The following is a 14,404-nucleotide window of genomic DNA, read 5'->3' as shown; positions in this document are numbered from 1 at the left end:
ATGTTTGTACGAAGTTATTCTTCTAAAAAAGATGATAGTACTCAATTATGATCTTTGTTGACTCACCTACAATTTTATAATATGTTTGATGAATAATTATGATGGTATGATTAAAGATAAATACACTATAATGCTATATTCCAAACGTCACTATTGATGATTCGTGTTTTTTGTTTGATTAATTGTAGTAATTTTTTATCCAAACCTAATACGTCAAAATTAAATAATGTAGCAAAAACGTTCTCCAAAATATGCTACATAGTAAAATTTATTAATTGCAGTTGTTTTTTCTAACAGAAAAAGGGAAAAGAAAAAGAAAAGAAAGGTAGTGATATGTGTAAATTGATAACGGCATATGCCACCGTTATTCACTACTATCATTATCAATATCCAAATAATGTAGATTAAAAAAATAGGAGTATTTCATAGATCAATCATTCAGCCCATGCCTCTTTTAATGTCTCGCCACGTGTCCAAAGATCTACGGCGTATTACATGGTCACTATCTCTAATCATTAATTAATGTTTTCAACAAAAACACAAGTCTCGACACTACTACTATAGTTGAAAATGAAATTGACCGACGAATCCGAATGAAATCTATCAAAGTTATCATTTTATATTATGCAATATACAAAATAACTTCTTTTTATCATGTTCATCGCTTGAAATTAATAATTTATTTACAAGGAGTACTTCTCCACTCCAAGTTCAATCTTTTCTAATTTTCACAAAATAAGTAGTACTGTATTATATAATTACTCTATCTTACTTTATCATCTCTTCTACCCCTTTGTTCTACAATAGTTATCACTCTTTTCTATTTCGGTTCATTCCATTATCATTGTCACACTTTATTTTTACCATAAATAATAAGTAGGTCTCACATTCCCCTAACTCACTTCATTCAGATTTTATTATAAAATCAATATAAAAAATAAGTTTCACATTATATTAATTTTTTCAACCAACGTTTCTTTACTTTCTTAAAACTCATACCCACGATAAAAGTGACAATTATTATGGGATGGAGGGAGTAGTATTTTATTATCTCTTCACTCCTCTAAATGCTAGCCTGATCACCGATCAAAGTTGGTGTCGGCCATGACCAACATCTACCTCTCTTTGTCTCCCTGTCGCCAACAAGCCACCTTAGAATCAATTTTTCTTGATCAACTAGCGGAGAAAATTGATGATAACAAATTTACGATTTTTACTATCAAGTTTCAAAGCCCGAAAAAAGTAAATACTCCTATATACTACTTCTTCTGTCTCATTAAAGATGGTACATTTTCCTTTTTACTTTGTTTCAAATAAAATAACAAACACATTTACACTTTCACATAAAATTTTTCTCTCCAAATAATATACCTAGGTAACCCAACTATTTTTTTCAACCTAATTAAATATTGAACTCTCTTTCTCTTTCTATTTTATACTTCCATTCACATTTTCTATTTTCAATTAAACATATTAACCTACTCATAAAATCTCGTATGAAATGTGTTATTTTAGCCGATATTTTCTATTTTTATTCGAAAAGAGTAGCCACGCGTCCCTAAAAATTTTCAGCGCTAAACGGAAACATAAATTTAGTGTCGGTTCCAATCATTCACCTTTTCCAGAAATCGATCAAAGAGAATAAAGAATATTAATAAAAATGAAAAACAGCTGGTAATTATAATTTTTTTCTTTTTTATACACCGAAAAATAGCTTCCAAAAAATAATTTAAAATTACTATCGCCGGAGTCGCCGTTGCAGGGCGGCGCCGATAGCGTTCCGCTCAAACTGCTTAATCACCGGCCCCAGCTTCTTCATGCTCTCGTCGTACACGTACGGGACCTTGTCCAGCCACGTCGTCGCGTTCGCCGCCTTCGCCGGGAGGAGGTTGCGGCAGAGCTCCTCGTGCACGGTGATCGTGTTGTGGTAGTGGTAGTACCGGATCCTGCTCTCCGTCTTGTGGAGGCTCCCGCCGACGACATTCTCCGACATGTGCACGCCGGTCGCGTAGGCGTTTCTCGCCTGAATCGCGTATTTCCGATCTCGCCTCATCCTCGTTCGTGAATCTCTGAATGTCAGCTTCTCGAACCCCCATTCCCTGCGTTTTCCCCCAAATTTCACAGAATTAGGTTTTCAATTAACACGAATTGAGCATTCAATTCAGTAGCTGATTTTGATTTAGGTTAGGTTAGGTTAGGGATACCTTGAGTAATCTCGAGATGGATCGTTCAAGCAGAGAGAGCTCGACATTGCGTTCTGTTCAATGGTGAACTGTGTGTTGTTGGAGAAATCGGTGAGCACCGACTCCAAGGTGCCGCCGTCGGGGAGGTAGATGTACTCATCCACATCGAAGTAGAACGTCCAATTCGCGGCGTAGCGGTGGCGGTGGAGGCAATCGTTCACCACCAAAAACTGGTTGTAGTAGTAGCCGTCGTACTCCGCCTGCGCCCTAATATCCTGCAGCGTAACCCTCCCGGCGCGAATCCATGGCTCCAGCACCGCCTTCACCGCCGGCGACACTCCTCCGGCGTCGTGAAACACAAAATGCGACTTGGCACCGAAGAACCAGGCGTGGTAGGCCATCCATTCACGCATTCTCCCGGCGCTGATGTTGCCGTACAGAGATGAGCCGCAGTAGAGGTAATCGTACTTATACGGCGGCTTGTAGTCCAATTCGTTGTAAGCTCCGGCGGCCTCTTCCATGGCGGTGAATTTCTCGAATTTCCTTGGGGATTCGCCGTAGTAGGCGTAGAGCACGAGCTTTCCGCCGCTGTTGTCGGAGTTAGGGTTTTCCGCGAATGTGCAATTGACGACGACGACGGTGTAGACGCGGCCGTAGCCCCAATCCGGCAGCATTTTGTAGGCCTTTGCTCGGATTGAGGCGCTGCCGTTGTTGGGGACCCACTCGCATTTGTACCAGGGCTTGCCGAACACGTGTGTGGGCTTCGACGCCAGCCCGACCACCGCGAACGTGGCGGGGCCGCCGCGGTAGGCGCCCATTTCGACGAATAGCGCGGCGGCGCTGCCGTAGGATTGGAAGGTGCGCTTGTTTGGATCGGCGACGAGCTTCTGCGCTGAGATTGGGGAGGTGTTGGTGTTGGTGTTTGTGTTTGCAGACGGAGATACTGCGGCGGTGGAGCAGCGGGCGGTGGGGAGGATGTTGTCGTAGTAGGGCTGGAGATTCCAGACGATGACGACGAGGGTGAGGCCGAGGAATGTGGCGAGGAAGGATTTGGTTTCGAAGCAGAGGAAGATTTTGGCGAAGGGGTTGGCGGAGGCGGAGGCGGAGGGAGGCGGAGCTCCACCTTTCTTCATTGGAGAGTGTGGAAATTGACCGACAGCTTTGTGCTGTTGTGTGGTGTGGTGTTGTGTGAGGAAAGCTCTGATGCTGTAATCCAATGAATATACATATTTTTTTTATGCCTCTTTTTATTTTTTCCTTTTTTGTTTGCCCCTGGATCTCTTCATATTTACGGGAATGCAATTCTTTCTAATCATTGCCTCTATTTTCCTTTTTTTTTTCTCGGAAAATACCAAATTCAAGATTTCATAATTTCACTATCTTTATCTTTAATTATTACAAGAAGAGACTAAAAAATTTGATACATTTAGAAAAGTTAATTTTTGCACGAGCTTGCTTCATTGAAATGAGGCATAAGGGCATCGATAACATAGCTCGCGTTGCATGCAACGACGCGTGGAGGCGTGCGTGCATCTCCCTTATAACAGGTAGTGACAGAGCTAGATGAGATCGGATCGATTAACACTATCACCGGTTTATGAATTATGATGTTATTATTATTATTATTATTATTATTATTATTATTATTATTATTATTATTATTATTATGGTTGTTGACTTATGTTGAATGAAGTGAATTTAACATACTTTTCAAGATTGGAAAGAAGATGCCGTATCAGTTCGATTATAATTTATAATACTAAGATTTATAGGAGTATTAATAGATTATATTTCGAATCATTATAAGATTGGAAAATTTTGTTTACTAATCTTAAATAAGATTTTGATTTACTATTTACTTAGATGTCAACTCCAATCCGGATACGGTTTTGATTATTATTTATTACTTAATAATATGATTAAATCTCAAATTGAGATTTTTATGGAATATAATTTGATGTGTAGAGAAACATAGTTAATTTCTATGTTCATAGTATTTTTTTATTTTTTTATCTTTTTTTTTTTCGTATACGACGTTACCATTGTATAATGAGACAAAATTATGCTGAAACAGAACCCCCACTCTGGAGATGGTGATGATTATGAGCTGGGAGGAAAAGGTTACAGAGGGGATTCACTTTCATTTAATTTATTTATATAGTTTGGAAGCTTTCTTTCCCCTGGAATAATACATTTAACAATAGGTGCATATTAATGATCATATTTATAGTTCTTGTTTGGGTCGTTCAAAGTTATTTACATGATTTTAATGATGCTCCCAAAATTAAATTTAAATTGTAACTTAAATGAAGTGAATTAGTCCTTTTTTGGATGAATTGCTGAATAAGAAGCATTAGATTATAATTACTAGGTTCTAGTATATGGTGACATCAAGATTAGATGTTTAGTTTAATTTTGGTAGTCTTTATATTTCACGGATTATACATGCTTCTTAACAAGTTAAACTTCTTTAATTGTTCACTTATTGTGTATACTTAATCATGATTTCAAATTACAATTAGATGTAGGAGGACAACACAGCTCATTATTTATTGATACCAATAGATTCCGAAAATGAATAATTGGGTTACAGCTATATTTATTTTTATTAAGAAAGGTGAAATTTATCCTAACGACTTATGTCGGCTTCCACCAATTATTATTTCACATTTTATTGGGTAATAATGCTAAAATGGGACATCACAATTTCTTCATGTTCACTCTTGGAAAAAGTGAAAAACAAATATATAAATATTATATGAGCAATACAATAGAATTGGGACACATATTGAAGCACGATGTCTATTACTGAATCTGTAATTCTTGTCTTCTTTATTTTTGTTGTATGAATTGATAAAGTTTTCCAAAAGTGAGGGACATGTAAGTACTTATGTAGAGGCAACACTCGATTTTATACTATACTTTTACTATGGATAATATTTTGTTGTAAAATAGAAAGAGGAATATTGCTTGTCATATCTGTACATTGTCGTGTTTTCTTTACTTTGTTTAGCTTATAATTTAAGAGAATTCTTGATTTTGTTGTTGTGATTGAATTATTTGAATAGTTTTGATGCAGTTCATTTTAGAGCACTCCCAATGGAGTTCCCTTATTTCTCCCTTATTTCTCCCTAACTCCTGCCACATCAGCGCCACATCAGCATCACATTTTATCCCCAGTTTTTAGCCAACCCCTACAATGGTTTCTCCCTTATTTCTCCCTTATTTCTCCCTAACTCAACATTTCATTTTTACATCATCACTAATTTAATTGTTTTATTTTTATATATAATAAAGCTAGCTTATTTAATTTATAAAGATAAATCAAATAAATAGTAATAAAGTTCGTTGTATTAAACACGGGTACACATTACAACGAAGAAAATTAAAAAAAAAAAAAGTACACGAATGGAAATAAAAAATCAAAAAAAAAATTCAAAGAAAAAAAAATTCAAGGGCGGTGGGCGCGGTTTCTATTTGCCCACAATTCTTCGATGATATCGTGTTGTAGTGCTTGATGGGCCTCCTTCTGGTGTATGTCCATGAACGCCTGGAACCGTTCATGTTCGTTGTGCGGTACACCCTGGCGGGCGGACTCGGTTGAGACACCGTGACTCGATGATGCAACACTTGGGTCGTTGGTGACGTCGAGGACGCCTTCGTGTTCATCTTCGATGATCATGTTATGCATGATGATGCACGCATACATGATATCGGCAATATCCCCCTGGTAGAAAAAGCGCGTCGGACCCTTTACCAGTGCAAATCGCGATTGGAGCACCCCAAATGCCCTCTCCACATCCTTGCGCGCAGACTCTTGCGCTCGGGCAAAATACCTTCTTCTATCTCCGAGTGGGCATCTGATCGTCTTCAGAAACACGGGCCATTGCGGATAGATGCCGTCAGCCAGGTAGAGGATGAATGAAGTTTGTGGGTGATGAATGGAGGAAGAGGATGAAATATTTATAGGGGTGGGATAAAATAGCCGTTCGGCCAAAAAAAAAAAAAAAAATTTTAAAAATCGCCGATTATCGCCGAGCGTCGCCCACAGTGGCCGGCGATCGCTCGGCGATAATCCGGCGATAAATCGCCACTCGGCGAAGCAACGGTAACATTATCGCCGAATTATCGCCGACTTCGCCACAATGGCCGGCGATAATTCGGCGATAATCGGCGATTTATCGCCGAGAATTCGCCACCTCCATTGGGAGTGCTCTTAATTTATAGTAAGTTTCCTATTTAGTTAGAAGGGACTCATTTTTTTGCTAAATAATACTCCTAGTACTTCAATAATTTTTTTACTCCACTTCACCTTGACTTTATTTTTATTTTTTAAAATTGAAAATATGTATAGTCCACTCCTAAGGTTATTTTTCGTGGACTGAATAAGTATATAAATCTCTGTCTCTCATTCAAAATGATCACATTCTTGAACGATACGAGATTTCCGATGGAGTTGTTGAACATATTAAAGTAGACTGAAATAATCAGACATTTTAAAGAGACAAACTCTTTACTAAATATGAAAATATAATATCTTAGTTCTGATTGTTTATGAAAAAATACGAAATATGAGCACATTTTATGTTTATAAAAAAATGATCATATTCTTGAATGACACGTCATTTCAAATGGAGTTGTTAAATGTGTTAAAATAGAGGAAAACAATTAGATTTTTTAAAACAACAAACTCTTTACACTATATATGAAAATATAAGAAAAAAGATACATATATTCCAAGTGAAAAGCTATATAGCACAAAGTACAAACAAACAAACAAACCCATCTCCCTAAATCTCAGCCACCAATTTAGCATGTGATTCCATGGTTGGATGCAGCTGCCCTACTCACCAAATCATTATGTCACAATAATTTAATTATGAAAAATTCAATAAATCAAATTAAATTGATAAAATATAAACCAGCTTTAAAATACAACAAACAAACATACAAATAAATGCTGGAATAAATGTAATTGTTGTGGCCTTCATTTATTTGTATCATCCATTACACTGAACTTAGGAAACAGAAATAAATAGGCATTAAATGATTTTTTTCCCAATGCCCTAAATTTATTTTCTAGTAGTTTAAAAAAAGGAAATCCTACACATCAAAACAAACAAATAGTGATACTAATAATGAATTGAATAAACACTATATGACCATTTTATCAGAGGTACATTACTTATAAATATGTTGAAGGAAGAAAGGAAGGAAAAAAAAAAAAAACCACGGGCTTAACGTGGGCCGTAGTCGAGATTCTCCCAAGCGAATGGAACGACACAGCCAACGTAAGGGTGCCCTCTCAGGAAGACGCAGACACAGACGCACACAGCAGCAACGAGGAGCATTGAATGGATGTAAGGTTGTTGGAGCAATCCTTTCGAGCCTTTATATCGTTTGCTCTGTAGTCGATACCCTACAACTGCACATCTGGAGCATCTCCCGTTCTTCACCTCGACTTCCAATGGCTTCCTCTCCTTTTCTATCTCCACACACACCTCCCCGTTTCTTGTTTCTGCAACCTTGCGCGCCACAAGGTCGTTGTATGAATGATTGTTCCTCATCAGGGCGTATGCATGTGGAGATAATCCGTTCACATCCAACGCAGAATTCCAGCTCTGCAGCCCAATCTGTATGAAAACATATGGAGAGAAATGTTAAGAAACCAATCTGCAGTTTCGGTTTTTTTACCATTGAGGGGTGAAAACGAAATGGTGTTACCTCCATAGGATCGCTTATTAGGGCATCGATCAAGTCTTCTGAGGAAGTTGCAGACGCGGCCAAATGCAAGGGTGTGAGACCGCCAGGTCCGGCTAAATTAGGTGCGAATATGTACTTCTCAGAAGCATCATCAGGGTCGATAACGGAGTAATGGACAAGCAAATCAACCATCCTTCGGGACCTCCTTCTCACTGCCCGGTTCAAGGGGTGGATTTCCCATAGCATTGCCATAGACTCCGTTACTAACCCTTTCCTGCCCATGTTTAGTTCTAGCAGGATGTCCAGGAGAGTTTTCACCAAAGCACAAAAGTCGTGCTCGACAGCAAATATGAGGAGAAATTTGAACCGATTAAGCCTGTAATCTGGGACCACGAACAATGTAGAGTTTCTCTTTCTCTGGAACAGCCATCCGAGTTCATCCAAGAAATGCACAACTTCTTCCCTAGACCAGGACCTTCCTGTACTCTCAACGTGAGCATTGCCATTAATATGAGGCTCAAGGAGCCTCAACTCATGGCAGATGGTTTTATCAGCTATGATTACCGGGAAAGTGGTGCCTCTAAAACTATTTTCGACCTGTAAATATTCAGAACGTCAATGATCCACATGCAGTCCTTTCTCTTTTTTTTTTAGGAACTGAAAGCTTTCAAAATTGCTACCTCAATAAAGCAGCGACCAAGCATGTTACTCGTTGTTCCATCTATCTTAAAGCTACTCAAGTTGATTTCATCAAGTGCACCATCTTGGGACGATGATGCTCTAACTTCTTCAATATTATATCCATCTGCATGTGTGCAGTGCACTCTGCATACACAACGAAAGTTGCATGATCAAATAAAACGACGAATTAACAATTACAGCTCAACAAAATACCAATCACACATACTTGGTCCCTGGAGCTGTCAAACCTCTTCCCCTCAATACAAGAGAGGTCTCTTCCCCGGAAATAACAGCAACAGGAGACACTGATATCAGTTCTGGCATAGCAAAGCCTTTCCATGTTTTACAGAGACGGATCTTCCCTGAAGATGCAAAAGAAATTTATAATTATTAAAAGAAGCACAACGGAAAGGGAAAAATTGGCAACACCCTCAGTCCAGTAAATGACCTAAAACCTTCAGTTGCTGGACCGACTGACAAAGAAATATAAAAACAGCAAACTTACCATCTTTATGGGAAGCCATTTGTCTCTCAGTACAAACCAAAAATCTTCCATTTCCCCAGAAGCTTACATCAACACCTTTTACTAAAGAACCGAGACAATCAAAAAGGTTTTCTTCTATCTGCAGAAGGGGCAGAAAGCTGGTCAACAAAAGCCACACTACACTAGCCAAGTATATTCATAGAAATGCGCTCACGTGATCCCAGGCGTATAATGGCATTGATAGATACAATGAGAGGACTATGCAACCAGGCCTGATAAAGCTCTCCATTTCTGATGGACTGTTTGAAAGCCAATTGAATATCTGAAAGTAGAGACATCACATGTCATTAGGTCTTGCCCACAGGCCATGAAATTGTGAACATAGCCGAATAAAAGCAGCATATACCAACCTGAGTCCGTAAGGAGCCAGGTAAATGGCTAGGATCCTTGTCAAATAGTTTGAAAATGATTCGGCCAGTGCGATCCTAGTAGAGAGATGTAAAATCTGTTAAAATATGCTAGGTAAACTATGAAAATAAGTCATGACTAAAAGTTTGGTAAAGATACCAAGATAATGGTACGTGAGGTACCTGAGCATCAGAATTCAGGCTGGATGGTGAATGATCATTCCCGGAAGATGTATAGCCAGCTTGGTATGGGGAACTTTGAATCGAAGCATTTTCAACAGGCTGAATTGAGCCACCAAAAAGACAAAGCGATGTACTGCACCCATTGCTTACGGTTGATTTCGCACGTGCAAGTTCATCTTCACTATTCGAAAAATGATTGCTCCTCGTTGTTTCTCTCGAAGTCTGCATTGGGAATAGATCACGCACAAGAGGTGGTGAAGATGTGGGTGATATATCTTGTGAAGGATTACTACTGTTGGATGAAGGATAGCTTGCATTTAACGGCAACTTCCTTGAACTATTATCTTCAGGTGAGGAACTAAACAACTGTAAATCCAGACTTGGTGATGTCTCTGGAACATGACAATCTACTTCCTCCATGGGTGAAGGATGGCAGCTTGCACTACTCCACTCACCTACAACAGAGGGAAACTCCACAACAGATCCTTTTTGTGTATCTAGACGTGCAGCATTGTCAACTTCAGGTGATTTACTCTTTTCAAACTCACTTTTATCTTTGCTTGGCTGAGATTGAATTTCTAAGGCATCAGAAGGCATTCCAGGAGCACCTGAAAGACCAGCAAGTAAGTCCATGGTTGATGGGGAAGAAGCATTTGCACTCATTTGGTTCTGATTTCCAGAATTTGTATGATCGGATACACTTCCACTTGTAGTCTTCAAATGAGGCAGCTTGGCTGCTAAGATTTCCGGTAATGAATTTATTTTACTAAGAATTTGGACCAGCTGATTGTTATCAGGTATAGAGGAGAATTTAGCCTTCCCGTCCTCAGGGTTCCCTGTGATTTACAGAAATCAGCAATTCGCAGCATATCTAATGAGTAGATGCGAGTACTTCAAAGGACAACATAAGAGCTACAATCATAATTTATAGCAAGAACAGGATAGAGATTACATCTTAGTTGAAATCACCTAACAGCCAAAAAAACCATTAGTAGCTAATATTATAGTACCTTGTGGACGAGTTAGTGCCGCCAGTAAATTGATGACATCCACCTCACAATTGATATCATTGGGGGCACCACTGGGAACTGGCGCCTGTGGAGTAGCTTCTTCAGGCTGAGTTTTCCTCCTCCTCCTATTATGTCCAGCAAGCCTGCGCCTACAGCTTCTTTTTCCATCATCAAATTCAGCAAGAGGGTGAAACCTGTTAAAAACACATGTGCCATCATTTACTGAAACATCTCCAAGTGGAAACCTAGACTACATCCTCTGAGGCCAATAACCTTCGTGAAGTGAAGATAAAATGCAAAACCAATAAGACAATCCACAATGGTTAATGAAAATGATCAATATCACGAACCTACTGCACTGTTGGCAGAATCTTTGCATCTGTTTTCCCACTAAAGCTTTACCAGCTTTGCTGTGCACCTCACACACCTTGTGTCGCCGGTGATAGTCCTTGGCAGTAGAGAGATCTTCCTTGCAATCATCCACTTGACAAAGTGGACGGTTAGCAGTACCAGGTGATCCTGACCTTACTCTCTTGCTCGGCCTGGACACAGGTTGTGTCTCTTCCATTAAATTCATGCTACCATGGCTGCCATTGCTCACGGCTTGTTGTTCTCCACCTCCAAGCTTCAGTAGAAGATTTTCATCATCTTTTCCGAGTTGATTATGCTCTGAGGGATTCAAAGCACTATTCTGAACTTCTTTGTTCCTTGTCAAATCAAGTGGCACATGTGCCCCTCTTATCACTTGGTTTCCTTCACATGGCAATGGTCTAGCAATAAACCTTGAACTATCCCAGTCCCAGGACTTCGAATTCCAATTATCAGGAGTGTTCTGAGTAACGTAGCCAGAAGGATAAAAAGGCACACTACGTTTCTTCACTATTGGATGTGGATTGCAAAATCTCTGCGCTCGTGCTTGGTGGATGGCAACTGGGGAAGCTACTTTTGCACCTGCCTCTTCCATTGGAACGAGATCACAACTTTATTAACTCCTGAAAAAAGAGAACACAACTTCATTATCCAAAATTATCAATGTCGAGGAACTAAACACAATTTCAGAGGGAGCAAGAAGAAAGATAAGAATGTCCAGTTACCATATTTGTAACATTTGTAACAGAAGTTGGAAAAATCCAGGCAAACTTGAATGTGTATACCACCTAACTCCCAACCAGCCAGTCATAAACTAGATCATTTTAACATGACAAAAGTATAACAGGATAGATGTGTAACCATTCCGATTCAAGCATAACATTCTGTTAGCGTTGCCCCATCAAATTTGTTACCTTTCCCCATACTACCCATATCTCCTCAATTTGAAGTAAGGAAGACAATAAATTGGAAACGAGAAGAAACTCAGTCAAGTAATTGATGGCTAAACTAGGGATTTTGACCCAAAAAGAAGAAGAAGAAGAAGAAGAAGAAGAGATAATAACAACATAGAATATTAACTCAAAACTTCAAAGGATTATCAATCCCAGTATTACGCAAAAAATTCTCGAAAACTCGACCTAATTCTAGCTCAAGCTAGTCGCCAAAGGAATTAAACGGAAACAACAAATTCAGCACAGTCCAATCAGAATCGAAAAAATGAGGTCAACAAAAGGTTAAATCCGTACAACAATCACCAAAATTCTCGAAAAACTCAACCTAATTCTAGCTGAAGCTAGTCGCCAAGGGAATTAAACGGAAACAACAACAAATTCAGTGCAGTCCAATCAGAATCGAGGTCAACAAAAGGTGAAATCAGTACAGTAATCACCAATCACACACATACAAACGGAAGACGGAAGAAAAGACAGCACCTTTACGGATCAAAGCAATTCATCTCCAAATTATTCGGTTTCGATTCGACTATTCAACATCAGAGTCAAGATTTCTGACTCCACAGCTACAATCAATCATCGCCGCCTTCGTCTCCGATGAGTCAACCGAGTGGATTTTTTTTCAAGGGGTTTTGCAGTAGAATTGGAGAGGAATTCAAAAGGACGGATTGAATCTTGAAAACTGAAGAAAGTGAGGAGAGATCTGCGAAGGAAAAGAAGGAGAAAGGAAGCAAAAATGAAAGGATTGAAGACTTCTCTCTCTATATTTTCTGCACAACTCTCTCTTTTACTTTTCTTCTTCGTACTTTCGTTTCATTTTGTTTGTTGCTTTCTTTGTTTCACATTTACCTTTGCTTTGTTCTCTTCTTTCCACACACCTTTTTTTTTAATTAGGGATGTTAAAACTTAAAACGGTTCGAAAACCCGCGTGCTGACTCGCATTTAATTAGTTGGCACACGAATAGCCGAGTAGGATTGATCCAAAATCCGATAAACTAGATTAATGAGAAAGAAAAGGTATTAAAACAGTCCAAAAACGCGCGTGCTGACTCGCATTTAATTAGGGGCCACACGAGTAGCCGAGTAGGATTGATCCGATATCCAATAAGCTAGATTAATGGGAAAGAAAAGGTGTTAAAACAGTCCGAAAACGCGCGTGTTAACTCGCATTTAATTAGGGGGCACACGAATAGCCGAGTAGGACTGATCCGAAATCCGATAAGCTAGATTAATGGATTGGTCGTGGGTGCAACTATTAACTATTTTTGTCGTTTGTGTTTTGTCAACCGATTTTTATTTATAATTATATGTTTTACATTATTATTATTATTATTATTATTATTATTATTATTATTATTATTATACAAAATAATTGAAAATTTCAAATTCATTATAAGAAGTATTAAGAATTCATTATAAGTAGTTTAAACCATCTAAATGTGTTTACATTTTATTTAAATTGTATAAATTTAAATTATATTTTTATCATGTCAATCATAACATATTTATAGGTTTGTGTTAAAATGACAACCCATCTTAAAGTGACACCGTGACACCACTTATACAACAATATTATAAACGCTACACAGCAATATTACAAACACTACACAACAATCTATAATTGCTGCATAGTGTGTCGGATATTGCTGGACAAGAAAAAATTGTTGGATAAAGACCAGTAAATTGTTGGCCGTCTTTTTCAGATTTTTTTTCCCACGTGGCGGCTTATTATTCGTCCATGTGTACAAATGATTGGCCAGGAATGGTGATATGGTGTTATTTTAAGGGGTGGTGGCACCCTAACATGCCCCCATATTTATATCTTTAAATAAATTATTTGTTCTTTATTTATTTTACTTTTATTCAATATCTAAATTTTTTTCAAGTACTACACTTTAAATGCGTTTGAATTTAACTATGTATTCTGAAATTCTTTCAATTATATATTTAGGAATCTATAAATATAAATTCTAGTTTTAGACATTAAATTTATAATTTCTTATTAATTTCTACACACACATAAATTCGTAACAAATTGATTTGGCTCTGGATTTTTTTCATATTTTTTGGAGTGATTGGTTTTTTTTATGGAAAATGAAATATGATAGAGGAGGCATCTCAAGTTTTTTATCTCGAGTTAAAAAACCGATGAATAAGAGTACATAATACAGAACAAAAGTCAAGCCAGTGAAATAAGAAAACAAAACCCTATTTAAGAACCTAAAACAATAGAAAATGTCACATTAATTATAGTAGTTTACTCTTGGTAATAGTCAATACATTTGAAATTTAAACATAGACATGTCATTTTTTTCAACCTCCATCTCGTTTAAAGTCTCCATTTTATCTTCTCAAAATAAAACCCTAACTAATTTAATTATTTATATAGTACAACACATGGAAGAGAATTAATAAAGTGTCTCATATAAAT

The 14,404-nt window shown here is 38.0% G+C and overlaps 2 protein-coding genes across 4 annotated transcripts; both read right to left on the bottom strand.

The window, feature by feature from the left end:
* Positions 1–1,651: 1,651 nt before the first annotated feature.
* Positions 1,652–3,390, bottom strand: GALS1 (glycosyltransferase family protein (DUF23)). The gene is made up of 2 exons (XM_048125909.2): positions 2,205–3,390; positions 1,652–2,099 (listed from the first exon to the last, which is right to left on the bottom strand). Exons 1-2 carry the CDS (start codon positions 3,314–3,316, stop codon positions 1,739–1,741), a joined length of 1,473 nt encoding a protein of 490 aa, XP_047981866.1. The 5' UTR covers positions 3,317–3,390; the 3' UTR covers positions 1,652–1,738.
* Positions 3,391–7,310: 3,920 nt separating this feature from the next.
* LOC125220195 (squamosa promoter-binding-like protein 14) lies at positions 7,311–12,782 on the bottom strand. Of its 3 annotated transcripts, none has more exons than XM_089062908.1 (12): positions 12,454–12,782; positions 11,746–11,808; positions 11,002–11,643; positions 10,652–10,845; positions 9,642–10,477; positions 9,462–9,536; positions 9,266–9,373; positions 9,073–9,190; positions 8,794–8,929; positions 8,567–8,711; positions 7,908–8,483; positions 7,311–7,816 (listed from the first exon to the last, which is right to left on the bottom strand). In XM_089062908.1, the coding sequence occupies exons 3-12, from the start codon at positions 11,613–11,615 to the stop codon at positions 7,421–7,423; spliced, it is 3,198 nt and encodes a 1,065-aa protein (XP_088919034.1). In that variant the 5' UTR covers positions 11,616–11,643; positions 11,746–11,808; positions 12,454–12,782; the 3' UTR covers positions 7,311–7,420. The 3 variants fall into 3 exon arrangements, with proteins under 3 accessions (XP_088919034.1, XP_047978310.1, XP_047978308.1); XM_048122353.2 differs by lacking the exon at positions 11,746–11,808 and having other exon boundaries at positions 9,642–10,096; positions 10,190–10,477; XM_048122351.2 differs by lacking the exon at positions 11,746–11,808.
* Between the last annotated feature and the right edge of the window lie 1,622 nt (positions 12,783–14,404).

Source organism: Salvia hispanica, chromosome 1 (assembly GCF_029641045.1).
Source record: "Salvia hispanica isolate PSC_SH4W2 chromosome 1, Shi_PSC_v1, whole genome shotgun sequence".
Lineage (NCBI taxonomy): Eukaryota > Viridiplantae > Streptophyta > Magnoliopsida > Lamiales > Lamiaceae > Salvia > Salvia hispanica.
Note: the sequence above shows the minus strand (reverse complement) of the source record. Positions and strands in the feature narration are given on the sequence as shown.

Excerpts from the sequence above, each read along its gene's own strand:
- GALS1 (XM_048125909.2), bottom strand. The coding sequence starts at position 3,316 with ATGAAGAAAGGTGGAGCTCCGCCTCCCTCCGCCTCCGCCTCCGCCAAC. Across the intron at positions 2,100-2,204 it reads CCATCTCGAGATTACTCAAG|GGAATGGGGGTTCGAGAAGC; the intron begins GTATCCCTAACC and ends GGGAAAACGCAG.
- LOC125220195 (XM_089062908.1), bottom strand. The coding sequence starts at position 11,615 with ATGGAAGAGGCAGGTGCAAAAGTAGCTTCCCCAGTTGCCATCCACCAA. Across the intron at positions 10,846-11,001 it reads TTCTGCCAACAGTGCAGTAG|GTTTCACCCTCTTGCTGAAT; the intron begins GTTCGTGATATT and ends TGTTTTTAACAG. Across the intron at positions 8,930-9,072 it reads AATGGCTTCCCATAAAGATG|GGAAGATCCGTCTCTGTAAA; the intron begins GTAAGTTTGCTG and ends TTGCATCTTCAG.